Below are 14,196 nucleotides of genomic sequence, written 5' to 3'. Positions count from 1 at the left end.
ATATGTTATATTTTGAATTGTTTAAAATGACTTTAAATTACAAAATGAGGAAACCTTATATGTTATATTTTTATTATATGTTATATTTTTTCTTATATGTTATATTTTGAATTGTTTAAAATGACTTTAAATTACAAAATGAGGAAACCTTATATGTTATATTTTTTTAAAAACGATTTTAGAATACACAAATGAGGACACCTTATATGTTATATTTTTATTATATGTTATATTTTTTCTTATATGTTATATTTTGAATTTTTTAAAACGACTTTAAATTACAAAAATGTAAGTTTTCCTTAAGTATACGACTAAAAACATTAAAATGACATGTATTAATTCGATGGTTGATTTGAAAGCTTTCAAAATCATATTGAAGATAAAAGTCAAAATTATTCAACTGTGAAAACAATACTGTTCACTTTTTTCAAGAATTGTTCGAGGGAAAAAATAAGGTTTTTATGTCATAATTTGTTTAATGTCCACTATAGAACATTATATTAACGTAAAATATAAGAAATGTGTATTCTTTCCCTAAATAAAAGCTACGAAATTACCTAATATGATTTACATATATATGACAATTAATGATTATGAATAATAAAGATTTGATAACAATTTTTGCATCCTTCTTCATTTTTATATACAAATAAATTCACTCTCTTTATCCTAGTAAGAATAAGGAAGTGTTTTCATTAAATTACTATAATGTCATAAACGATGTTTGATAGCAAATAAAAACTAAAACACATCAAAAAATATATACAAAAATAAAATTTTAAACTATAATACCCAATTTTTAAGTTGTGTATTCGATTGTCGGCTAATACACAGACCAAACGTATACCCAGATTTAGAGTGAGATTGATTAAAACTTTGAAAACTTTTGCTATCAAAGCGTGTAACTTTAATTTGCCTGTTAAAATTTTACTGTTAGAAAATTGGATATAGATTAAAAATATTAAAAATCATAGAATTGTGGCTTTAAAATTAGTTCTTGCTTGCATCAGTCTATATATTATTTATTAATGAAAACCCTTGAACAAAAAGGGTAAAATCAGTTATTTTTGCTGTGAAAAATTTAAAGAGAGCTTTTAAAACTTTAAAATGTTTAAAGTTTTATTGGAAACAAATTGAATTTAAATTTTTTACAATTAAGTTAAAATTTCAAAAGCCATTAAACTAAATGACTAATCGGACCCCTAAGAACGTTTGAAACAGACAGGTATATGGATATGCCCAAAGCCAAACCGAGTCTAATCATTTCTGATCTGTCCCGTTTCGGTTTTGGTTCCGGATATTTTGAGGGAGATGGACATGTATGGGAGCTCAAGGTATGACGTATTGCTGCTGAAAGAAGACATGAAGAACACAAACTGGTTACATAGCATTTGATGACAGGACGTTGGATCATGGACTCATGTTTGACAATGGAGGATTCGAGCTGCTTCCTGAGCCCTTTGCCCCACTATAACGCACACACACACACATCACAAATAAACCATTTTTTTCTACACAATATGTTAATTTGCATGTTTAATGACAGATGATAAGATATAAGGCTTTAGTGGTTCTTGGTTGTTTGGTTAGTGATTCTTGGTTCTTAAGTTAGGTTTGTACTTTTGTAGTTATATAAGTATTTGAAGAGAAGTTAACGTATCGTAAGGATCTTACTCTTTAAGGAAGCAATTAGAATGTTAAAGAGGAAAGTAAGGTTCACATACCTAACGTGAATCAGAGACATACAATAGCTAACGCACAACTAACAACAACAGTGGAGTTTTTTCTTATCTATTATTCCATAAAATTGACTTTCATTAATGTCATATTTAAAATCCTTTAACAAAAAAAATTAATGTCATATTTAAAGATATTTCATTATGCTGCTTACAGTGTTACCTCATTATCATTAGGGCTGGTGATTTTACCCGTTAAATTTGATTCGATTCGTTATTTGTTTCAATTCGATCCGAAAATTCCGGATATTCGTAAACTTTCGAAGCAAAGCAAATACTAAAAATCAATATCCGTTAAAATCGAAGCAAATCACAAATATTAAAATTTTGGGAAGCGGATATCCGATCCGGCAATATATAAATACATGTATATCTTGATTATATTTAAAGTTTTTAATGTATAAAATTATATAATTATTATTCTAACATATGATTTGATAAATTCTATTCACATTATTACTTATATAAAAGTATTACATAAAAGGAAGATAACACATTTATGACAATTATAATCTTTTTCTTAAATTTTGTTTTATTATAATTTTTAACTAAGTTCAAAAAATTTACAAAATATGTAGATTCACTATTTCTTTTAATTTTTATCATATATATCATGCAAAAAATATTTTACAAAACAAATTTGTATCAAATTTTTAAGATTATATGTATTAATCAAAACATATGAGATATTCGTAAGTATTCGTAAATATCCGCAAATATCTATTTAGTTTTCGGATATCCATTTTTCCGAATATCCGTATTTTTCCGAATCAAAGCAAATCGAAAAATTAGATATACGTGACATACGAAACAAATCACAAATACCTTCAAAAATCCGGATATCCGATCCGTGCCCGGGCCTAATTATCATACCCTCATTTATATCACATACCAAACTTCCTTCCTCTTCAGGTGGGTCCATTTTTCTAAGAAAGAAATTTTCATCTCACCCAAATTAAATTTTATAAATATCAAAGGTGAAATAAGCTCAGCTTGCAACATTTCTCCCACTCTTTGTTGTTTTCCTTACCAATCTAGTCTTTGATCTTGAAATATCATATTTCTCATTATTAAAGAGAGAATATCCATTTGATTTATACATTAAATATCAGTTGAGTTACTATCACGTAAGCTATCAGAATACTCCAAAAAAAATTCATTATGAAGGCATATACATTTAATAATCAAATCAATTGACTAGTTCAATAAATACGAAAATTATTAATGATTTTAAAACGAAAAAAAAGAATAAAACAAAGAGAAATTAACAAAATGACAAATAATTTTAAGGTACTAAACTACGAAATAATAATATAAAAATTCTTTGAGGAAGAGAGTCAAAGGGCATTAAGCCAGAGAGAGAGAGAGAGAGAGAGAGAGAGAGAGAGAGAGAGAGAGAGATTTACGTTTCTCCGTTGCCGTCACGCCGAAGCGTCACTATAATCCCAAAGTTTTAGCAAAAATAGAATCTTTACACTCTCTCCTCTGACTGTTCTATCACTTGGTAGTCACTGAATCTATGGCAATGGCGATTCCAGATTCTCAACTACTTTCCGCTTTAAACCTTTAGCTCAAGCTCCTTCTTCACGAATTGCCGTTGTTAAAAGTGATTCCTCCACTATCTCTTAGCATTTATTCCACTCTCTCACACTCCTCTTCTTCAACGATCAGCTTCCACTGCCAGCTCTCAGGATTCTCCTCTGAACCCACCTCAAAGGTTAGTATCTCGCTCATTATCTTACTAATTGTTAACTTTGTTAATTAATTATGATTTTTTCATTATTAGGATTTTCATAATCTATGGTTTTTAATTGATAATCTAGTAATGTTCGCATTGGATTGTATCATCATTACCACTATTTTTTTTAAGTCATTTGCTTTAAATTTATGGTGGAGTTTGATTACGCTTTTGAATCCAACTTTACAACTACTTTTTTTTAGTTTTTTTTTTTTTTAATAACTCCTTTATTTATATTGCAAAAACGGGTTACAAGGCTAACAGACCTATCTTTCTCAAAAAAAAAATCTCCAAAGGACTTAACAATGCCCTTAGAAAATACTTAACCAAGAACCTAAGTAAGTAAAAGAGGTGCTTGCTGTTTTATTTTTCTTTACCATTGTGTTAATCTTTAGTCCTGATACATGTCAATGTGTCGATGATGTCATTCTTAGCTAACTCTCTAATTTACAAGTTAACTGTGTTATGTGGTTCTAAATTGTGTTCACTTTCAGTTTCAGGTGAATGAGAAAAACTTTGATGTGAGTGAGTGAGCCTACGACTACGAGCATTATAATGATGATTGTTTTGGCCTTAATTGTCCTTTTGGCATCCCGTTGTTTATCAGCAGACATAGACTCAGACAAGCAAGCACTACTCGAGTTCGCATCTCTTGTCCCTCACGCTCGCAAACTCAACTGGAACACCACAAACCCCATCTGCACATCAGGGACCGGCATCACCGGTGTAACCGCGCTCCGTTTACCCGGATCCGGACTATACGGACCATTACCTGACAAAACATTCGAGAAGCTTGATGCCCTCAGGATTATTAGCCTCCGTTCCAACAACCTCTAAGGGAACATCCCACTAACCATCCTCTCTCTACCTTTTATCAGATCTCTCTACTTTCATGACAACAACTTCTCTGGTACCATCCCTCCCGCTCTCTCTCCCCGCCTTGTGAATCTTGACCTCTCCGCCAACTCGCTGTCAGGCAATATCCCCGCGAGTCTACGGAGCCTGACTCAGCTCACTGATCTCAGCTTACAGAACAACTCTCTCACTGGACCAATCCCTGACCTCCCTCCTAACCTTAAGTACTTGAATCTCAGCTTCAATAACCTCAACGGCTCAGTTCCTTCTTCTCTCAAGTCCTTCCCAGCATCATCCTTTCAAGGTAATAGCCTTTTATGTGGAAGTCCTTTAACTCCATGCCCTGACAACACCACTGCACCAGTCAAAAAGGTTCTCTCTACTGCAGCTATTGTCGGCATAACTCCATGCCCTGAGAAGAACAAGCTGGTCTTCTTCGAAGGAAGTTCATACAACTTCGATCTCGAGGACTTGCTCAGAGCCTCTGCTGAGGTTCTAGGAAAAGGAAGCTACGGGACAACGTATAAGGCCATCTTAGAGGAAGGAACCACTGTGGTGGTGAAGAGGCTGAAAGAAGTAGCAGCTGGGAAAAGGGAGTTTGAGCAGCAGATGGAAGCTGTGGGAAGGATTAGTCCGCACGTGAACGTGGCTCCTCTCCGTGCTTATTACTTCTCGAAAGACGAGAAGCTGCTCGGTTTGATTATTACCAAGGAGGCAACTTCTCCATGCTTCTTCATGGTAATGATGATGTTTCACATGTGGTATTTGCAGTTAAAAATTGGATTTAACTAGCCCTTCTATTTCGGTTTTCCCAAAATTTGAAAAGTAATTCCGAAATTAACCGAATTACATTTCTGTTCCGTTTGAGTATCGGTAAATTTTGGGTTGCTTTTATTTCCTAAAATAACAAAATTTTTTTTTGGTTTTGTGTTAGAAATTGGTATAATTTTCTTGAAACTCAGATATTTTGGATAAATTCGGTTATTTCAGTTAGTTTGGTTAATTCGATTCGGTTGCTTTGATTAGTTCGGTTAATTTGATTCGGTTGCTTCCGTTATTTACAATTTTTTATAGTTTTAGAAAATCAAAAACCAAACCGAACCGAAGACTGAACCATTTTTCAAAATCCCACCAAACTAAACTGAACTCTAAGACAACCGAACAGAAACCAAAAATTTCGGTTCCGTCTGGTTCGGCTTTAACAGTAAGGGTTTTGATGATCCTATGCAGGAAACAACGAGGGAGGAAGAGCGGCGTTGGACTGGGAAACAAGGGTAAAGATCTGTTTAGGAGCTGCAAAAGGAATAGCTCACATACATTCTGCATCTGGTGCTAAACTCCTCCACGGAAACATCAAATCGCCAAACGTACTCTTAACACAAGACCTCAATGCATGCGTCTCGGATTACGGTATAGCTCCTTTAATGAGCCACCACGCATTGCTCCCGTCAAGAAGCTTTGGGTACAGAGCACCTGAGGCCGTCGAAACCAGGAAACACACCCCAAAATTCGACGTGTACAGCTCAACAGACTTTCGAACAATGTAAAAACCAATGATCGGGGAAATACCGTTACTGCCCATAGCTCGCCATACGATAACTTCCATTTCTTAACCCACATCACGACTTATCGTTGCTGCCTACGCCTGCCAATCGATAACGTCCAAAGAACCAAAAGCCTGAAACTTCATAACCCGAGAGGAACCATCACTCGGTCCACTACCTTCGGATACTGATGCGACGCACTCTTAACGTCCACTTACCATCGATATAAGCTCTATCCAAACTTCATAGCCCGAGTTGTTGTAGTTCTTATATTGAGTATTGTTTTTGTGTGGTTTAATAAAATTTTCAGTTTCCTTTTTTGGGCATCACCAAGTCCTAATGGGCTACAAATTTTGGGCGTATTTTGTGGATATGATCAATCTGAGAAAAGATGGGCTTCTTTAATTAGCTTCTCCTCTCAAGAACACTAAACTTCAGGTGCTATATTGTGAAAGGTGTTTGTAAACTATCCCCATCCAATGAAAACTAATGCTTCTTCTTTTTATTACACATCACAAAAAAAATTGTTAAAAAAAATATATATTTGGTAATGGATTTATCAGTGAGGCAATACTTTCACTTAATTAAATAATTCTTTTGTCGTTTACAAAGGGAGAGAAAAACCAATAAACGCATTGGCACGTGACTATAATTAAGGTCGTCACGCACGCGGAGCTGCTGGCGGAATCAGAAGGTTCGAGTGCCGTCTCGAACATTCTCTCTTGACTATAAAGAAAAAGGAAGTAGGGAGAGAGCTGCGAGGATCTTATTCGTTCTCTCTCTTTTGCACGCCATTACATAAAGAAAGAAAGCTCATCGGTTTCTCAGATCCACTTCTTCTTTGGTTCGGAACCTTCGCCTTCCTCTGTGATCTCTTGCGTTATATAAAGTTGGTTGCTTTAAGGTTTTGTCTTTGTTCCCTTGTGCAGGTCTGAGCCATGGCTTCGAAGAGGATTTTGAAAGAGCTCAAGGATTTGCAGAAGGATCCTCCTTCTAACTGCAGCGCAGGTACTCTTCTCTCCCTCTCTATCTCTTAGTCTGATTCTCACCGGATCAAAGACTCAAGCTTTCTCCTTACTTTGAAAGTTAGGTTGTGATAAAAAAAAATCATTACTTTGTGTGATCTATCTAAATTATGCGTTTGAATTGACTGATTCGTACCAAAGACTGAAGCTTTTTCCTTACCTTCACTAGTTTGAAGTAATTAGCATGTTAGGGTGTGATAAAGTTCAATACTTTGATTCATATAAGGAAAGTATTCTTTTTGAATTTTTGTGGCAAAGCTTTGATTTTTTTTTGTCTCTGGTTTGTTTGGTCTTATAATGAACTCAAGATGAACCTTTTCTTTTGTCACTTGATTATCTTAAAGAGTATCCAGAGCTCAGCATGGTTTGAATTTTACGTCTAGTGTCTCCTTTTGTAGCTCTTACTGATAACATGTATCCATTGATGTGGTTGTGAGGTCTGAGTTTGATGAAGAGATTTGAGTCTTATTTTTCTTGTTGTATGTCACTGCTGAATGCTGATATGTCTCTATTTGATGTGGTTGTGAGGTCTGAGTTTGATGAAGAGTCTTTATTAGTAACGTTTTTGTTATTGATGTAAGGTCCGGTGGCTGAGGACATGTTCCATTGGCAAGCAACTATCATGGGACCTCCTGACAGTCCCTATGCTGGAGGAGTCTTTTTGGTTTCCATTCACTTTCCTCCGGATTATCCTTTCAAGCCACCAAAGGTTTGTCTTTTTTTTTTGTTCTCAGTAACTCAAATCATCTTTTAAGTTCATGGTCATCACGTTTGTTAGCGATCTTATGATATGTGTTACTCTGATGCTCTTGCAGGTGTCTTTTAAGACAAGGGTGTACCACCCGAATATCAACAGCAACGGAAGCATTTGCCTTGATATCCTGAAAGAACAGTGGAGTCCTGCTCTTACCATATCCAAGGTTTGCGCTTTTGTATCTCTCTTGCTATTTTTTTTTTTTTTTTTTAACTGTAAGAAGACTGTTTATGTTTGTTAAGTGATGATGATTGATTGCTGTGGACTTAGGTTTTGCTGTCGATTTGCTCATTGCTGACTGACCCGAACCCAGATGATCCTCTTGTGCCAGAGATTGCTCACATGTACAAGACGGATAAGACCAAGTACGAGTCAACTGCTCGAAGCTGGACACAGAAGTACGCCATGGGATGATGAAGACTCAAGTTGTGGTCGAAGACAAGCAAAACCATAACGTTATTTCTCATCTAAATATATTGAACTCCATTTGTTGGCTTTTTAGTAAACGCTATTATGTGATGATAATCGAGCAACTAATATGCTCTTACTCCTCTGTTCTGCTGATATCACTATTATTTTACCTATTTACGGTTTTAATCCATCGAATTGCCTCATCATTTGCTTGTGTATGAAGTTGCTATTGCAACAACCTCGTGAATAGCTAAAATTTGGAAAAATATTCTGTTTCAGTTTAAAAAATTGCAACAATTATGGGAAAAATCTTCTTTAATGATTTCAAGAATAGTTGATGTATATACGCATTCGTCCTCCTAATGCTAAGAAAGCTGATGAATCTAATAATGTGGAAAAGACTACTAAAAGTTTGGTCTGAGGTTGATTTTCAAAACTATAAAGAAAGAAAGAAACGTAGAATATTGTTTGAGCAAAAAATATATATTTCCTGGTCGCTGAAAATGTCAAAAAAAAAAGGTCTTTTTTTAACGCTTTGTAACTTCATCAGAGAGATATAGGAACAACTCCATCTCGTACTGATTCATTTGAGTCAATAGTCAACTCCGTTGAGCGTTTTTCCGCTGTGTACTCTTAACGTAATCTAACGTAAAAATAAAATAAAATGCGTTGACTACTGACAACGATAACGGTTTGGTTAATTTTTTTTTTTTTGTAACACTATTTAATTTGTTTTTCAATCTATAAATATTCTTTTAATTGGCAGCTAACAACAAACCAGTCACGTTTTGGAGTGCTTTACTACAAATCTCTTTAATTTGTTTTTCTGATCTATCAGTTTTTTCGCTTCAACATGCGTTCTTACTTTTACATTTTTTGTGGTGCTTAACAACCTATCAGTGATGCAAATTTCTTCTATGGGCTTTTAAGTTTCATCTTAAGCCAACAACATAACCTATTTTGTTGCATAAAGGGAGCGGATTAGCAAATTAAAATTGAGGGATATAGTAAGAAACTTAATCTTTCAGTCGAAAAAGTTGTTCGAAAAATGAGTGGTCATCACTACAATTGTTAAAAAGATTTGTTGCAAGGGAGGCTATGTCGTATTTAACACCTTTTTCAGTGATGCTACTTTCGTCAAAAATGTTATGGTTTCATGTGAGGTCAACGATATAGGCCTCCCCTGCGACAAATCTTCTCGACAATTCAAAATTTCTTCAGTTAGAAATTAAGTTTCTTACGCATATCCCTTAATTTTAATTTGTTCTACAACTGACAAGAAGATCTATCGTTAAAAAGATTCATACTGTTGTGAAGTCTATCTGACAATGTAAAGGTGAGTAATGAGTACATATGAGACTGATAGATTGGAAAAACAAATCAATGAGATTTGTAGCAAACCATTCTAGTAATATTGAAATAATTATAGACTACTTGCGTTGATTACTCTCTTTGTTCAAACATCAACAGCATTGGAAGCATTTGCTTTGATATCCTGAAAGAACAGTGGAGTCCTGCTCTTACCATTTCCAAGGTTTGACCTTCTGTATCACTATTTTTACTCTTTTCAAACACAAAGAAGACTGTTATTGTTTGTTAATGCTTAGTGATGAAGATGATGCTGTGGATTTAGGTTTTGCTGTCGATTTGCTCATTGCTGACAGAGAGAGAGAGAGCTGGGCTTGTCGACATTTTCTTGAAACATTTGAATGGGTTCCACTTAACAGGAACCCCCTTTTTGAATAAAAGCTATATATATATGTGTATTTTTGATATATTAACATACAAATGTTAATTTTAAAATAATAAAAGTGAATAAGTTCTTTTTAGGTAATGAACATGATAAAAATATTTGATGAACTTTATATTATTATGATTCAGATATAAATAAGTAGTATATTATAAAATTATTATTTCTTTGATAAAGGTTTCATTTGTAAATTTATAAAATATTAAATAATCTGTAAATATAGTATTTCGTTCAGGACCGGTTCTGCTGACAAACCCCAAACCAGATGATTCTCTTGTGCCAGATATAGCTCATATGTACAAGATGGATAAAACCAGGTACAGTCAACTGCACGAAGGTGGACATAGAAGTACGCCATGGGATGATATGATTCAAGTGGCCGATACAAGCAAAGCATAAAGTTATTTCTCATCCAAATATGTCAAAACTGCATTTGTTGGGTTTACACTATTATGTGATCATAATCGAGCAATTTATATGCTCTCACTCCTCTTGTGTGTCTTATTTCAACAATTTAAGAGACAAAACTTATGAAAAATACTAGTGGTTTGTCCGCGCTTCGCGCGGATTGTTTGGTTTAAAATTTATGATTTGGTTGGATAATTTTCATTGTCAATAGATATAGAGTTTTTTTAATATGGTTGTATTGTACGTGTTTGGCATGCTAGTGTAAAGTTTTATGTAATGTGTGCATCGTAAATTTAGTGGGTGTAACATAGTAAATGTTTTGGCTTAGGGTTAATTTAAAATTTGGTAATTATATCAATTTATGAATATACGGCGAGGGTGGGGTGTGTCTGATTTTCTCAGTGGTGGTGTCATCAGTTTTTATTAGATCATTGTCAGTGAATGTGAACTTGTCGAGCTATGTGTAAACCGTAACACTGTATACGCAGAAGTCTAAATTTAATTTGCTATGAGGACAATATCTTTATTTATGATAACGTAACTAATTGTTTGTTTATTTTTGTAGTCAAAGATTTGTAAAAACATTTGAAAAATGTTAAGAAATTTGTAAGTGCTTTTGTAGTTATAGATTAGCATTTATATGAAATTTCTATATATCTGTCCATTTAAATAGTAACCTTTTTTGTTTTCATCATAGATAAAGCTTTGTAAACAATAAATATAATTCTTGTATTTAGTAAAAGTGTCACTGGAAAATTTTTCACACATTAAGAAATCACTTAAAATTATATTTTATTCTTTGTTCACACACTAAGTTTTTTGCTTTTTAATTAATTCACTAACAAAATGAAGTTAAAAATAAAATTTATTTAAAATTCCGCATTGAAAATACTAAACGGCACGAAAATAAAATTCTAAATGACATTTTTTTAAGAAACAAAGGAAGTATGTTTTCTAAATGAAGATTATAAACAAAATTAATTAGCTTTCTATCGGAGTGGTATACATTTAACTAAAACAAAAAAAAAACTATCCAATTACTTTATTAAATACAGAATTTATTAACATTAATGGTTTTAAAAATAGTATTAACGTTAAAGTGACAAAAATTATCAGCTACGTGTTCTCTAAGGCACATCTTCAATATCCCACAACATATTCATCTACATTATTTTATAAATTATTCTTTAAGACGTTGGATTTCTTCAGCCAAAGCCAAATGGATTGTATCATGACAATAATAAGCAACCTGCAAGAATCCTATTTCCACCAAAGCCATCATACATTAGATAGCAACTTGCAAAAAAATCTATTTCGAATAAAACCCATATCACATATACATACAACCTACGGCAACCAAACATAATTTAAATTTTTTCCAAAGTTCCATGTGGTTAAAATGTCTTCTGAATGTTGGATATCGTGATATTTATTTGGGCATCCTTGAAGCCTTTGAAACAAAACCGAACACAGGTTAAAGCGAAACGACATTCATTTACATGTGAAGTTTTTATTATATGCTTACCTGCGAGCTTAGTTGTGAAGCTCAGCTTTTATTAGTTCCTGTCAAATGAAGAGAATTAGAGCTTTTAAGTCTCTCTTAGTCTCCAAACAGCAATACCAACTTTCCAAGATACTCTTCTTCTTCAGATAGGTTTGCTGCTTCAGCCTGGTATTTAATGATAAGAAACGGATTTGAAAACCAATCAAAGATGGTCTTTTGGGAAGATTATTTGTAGTTATCTCCCTTACACTGTCATCTACATGAAAACACAACATTTATAATTCAGAGAATCTCTGAAGATACGGTTCGTGTAACCATATTGCAAGGTACCGAACAACAAACCGGTGGAACTGGATTTGATATAGCATAGAAGCTCGTTAAGAAAAGAATAAGCGGGTAAGGTAATGATGACGACTTGACTGCCTTTGTTATACTTGGCTTCTTTGATGTTGTTTAAGTATATAATACATTTCATTACCATAATCTCCGTGCTGCCTACATTCCACAAAATGAGCATCCAACTGCAAAAACCATTAAAAGATTTCAGACAATAGTAACAAATAAACAGTCAAGATAAACATTATTAGAGAGACTCTCACGAACATCAAGTGGTTTCAGGTCAATCATTGGGCTCTTGTTTGATCTTTTTCTTGATGGACTTGTCTTGAAAGACCACCAGAAAACGCCAAAGTACCACCTTCCGCTTCGTTTCGAAAAGTTGGCTTTTAAACTCCCTATTGCTCATATCAATTAAACGATTTACAAACTGCAGCATACATGAACGCCTTTGTGACCATCATATATCTAATATACCGGCGAAGTGACCAAACTTTGAGTGAAGAGACGTTGGAGTCCACTGGCGAGGATGGTAGAATATGTATACGATGGCGGATGCTGCGGCTATTTGGCAGAGCACTGGAGCTGCAAATACTTTTTTCTTATCCAAAGAACCCGTGTTGGACTTGTAGTATTTCACTAAAAAGTTTAGGCTTCAGTATATAGAGCGTTTAACGTAAAACTCAATATTTTCGTAGGGGTTACACATAGATTTTGAGAAAAATTCAAAAAATATAACAATATTGCTTTAATGCATAGTTTTCTCCTATACTAATATATGGTGATGGTCAAAGAGTTTTGAAACCTTTGTTGTCTCTATTTCTCTAGAAAGTAGCGATTTTATAATGGCTAGTCCATTAATTTAGGGAGAATATGAAATTTTAGTAAATTATTTAAAATAAAAATTGAACGATGTTCATGTACCATGAAAGAGAGTTTATCATACATTAATACAAATGTATAATGTGGTTAGAAATTTTAAAACAACACTAAAGATTATAAGGTTCAGTATATAAAGCATTTACCAATTCAATATTTTTGTAGAGGTTAACACAGAGATTTTGAGAAAATTTCAAAAAATATGACAATATTGTTTTAATGCATAGTTGCACCCTATACTAATATATGATAATGTTTAAAGAGGTTTAGAACCATTGTTGTCTCCATTTTTCAAGAAAATAGCAATTTTGTAGTGGTTATTCCATCGATTTTGGGAGTATTATGAAGTTTTACTAAGTTAAATAATAAAAAATTATAACGATTCCCAAATACCAAGAAATAGAGTTTAAAATACATTAATACAGAATATGGTTATAAATTTTAAAACAACACTAAAAAGTTTAGGTTTCAGTATGTAGAGCGTTTAAAAAACTCAATATTTTCGTAAGGACACATAGATTTTGAGAAAAATTCAAAAAATATAAAAATCTTGTTTTAATGCATAGTTGCCTCCTGTAATAATATATGGTGATGGTCAAAGAGGTTTTTAACCTTTGTTTTTCTTTATTTCTCTAGAGAATAGCGATTTTATATGGTTAGTCCACTAATTTAGAGAGTATATGAAATTATACTAGATTAAGTTATAAACAAAATTGAACGATGCTCATGTACCATGAAAAAGAGTGTAGCATACATTAATACAAATGTAGAATGTGGTTAGAAATTTTAAAACAACACTAAAGATTATGGGATTCAGTATATAAGGCATTTACCAAAATTCAATATTTTTGTAGAGGTTAACACATAGATTTTGAGAAAATTTCAAAAAATATGACAATATTGTTTTAATGCATAGTTGCATTTTACACTAATATATGATGATGTTGAAAGAGGTATAGAGCCTTTGTTGTGTCCGCTTTTCAAAAAAATAACGATTTTGTAGTGATTATTCCACTGATTAAGATAGTATTATGAAGTTTTACTAATTAATTGATACGAAAATTAGAACGATTCCTATATACCATAAAATAGAGTTTAACATACATTAATACAAATGTAGAATTTGGTTAGAAATTTAAAACAACACTAAAAGTTTTGGCTTCAGTATATAGAGCGTTTAACGTAAAATTTAATATTTTCGTAGGGATTAACACATAAATTTTGAGAAAAACTCAAAAAATATAACAATATTGGTT

At 33.1% G+C, this 14,196-nt stretch overlaps 1 protein-coding gene and 1 pseudogene across 2 annotated transcripts; both read left to right on the top strand.

Moving 5' to 3' along the window:
* Positions 1–1,229: 1,229 nt before the first annotated feature.
* On the top strand, positions 1,230–6,050 carry LOC106340627 (annotated as a pseudogene).
* A 556-nt stretch (positions 6,051–6,606) lies between these two features.
* Positions 6,607–8,269, top strand: LOC106324303 (ubiquitin-conjugating enzyme E2 11-like). Of its 2 annotated transcripts, XM_013762313.1 has the most exons (5): positions 6,607–6,717; positions 6,803–6,881; positions 7,480–7,607; positions 7,714–7,818; positions 7,923–8,269. In XM_013762313.1, exons 2-5 carry the CDS (start codon positions 6,812–6,814, stop codon positions 8,064–8,066), a joined length of 447 nt encoding a protein of 148 aa, XP_013617767.1. In that variant the 5' UTR covers positions 6,607–6,717; positions 6,803–6,811; the 3' UTR covers positions 8,067–8,269. The 2 variants fall into 2 exon arrangements, with proteins under 2 accessions (XP_013617767.1, XP_013617802.1); XM_013762348.1 differs by lacking the exon at positions 6,607–6,717 and having other exon boundaries at positions 6,797–6,881.
* Positions 8,270–14,196: the final 5,927 nt, after the last annotated feature.

The sequence above is a fragment of the Brassica oleracea genome, chromosome C1 (assembly GCF_000695525.1).
Source record: "Brassica oleracea var. oleracea cultivar TO1000 chromosome C1, BOL, whole genome shotgun sequence".
NCBI classification, from domain to species: Eukaryota; Viridiplantae; Streptophyta; class Magnoliopsida; order Brassicales; family Brassicaceae; genus Brassica; species Brassica oleracea.
This window is presented reverse-complemented; position numbering and strand designations above follow the sequence as displayed.

What these genes read in the sequence shown, in the direction of transcription:
- LOC106324303 (XM_013762313.1), top strand. Translation starts at nt 6,812, where the DNA reads ATGGCTTCGAAGAGGATTTTGAAAGAGCTCAAGGATTTGCAGAAGGAT. An exon ending in TCCTTCTAACTGCAGCGCAG is followed by an intron (nt 6,882 to 7,479) that starts GTACTCTTCTCT and finishes TATTGATGTAAG; the next exon opens with GTCCGGTGGCTGAGGACATG. An exon ending in CTGCTCTTACCATATCCAAG is followed by an intron (nt 7,819 to 7,922) that starts GTTTGCGCTTTT and finishes CTGTGGACTTAG; the next exon opens with GTTTTGCTGTCGATTTGCTC.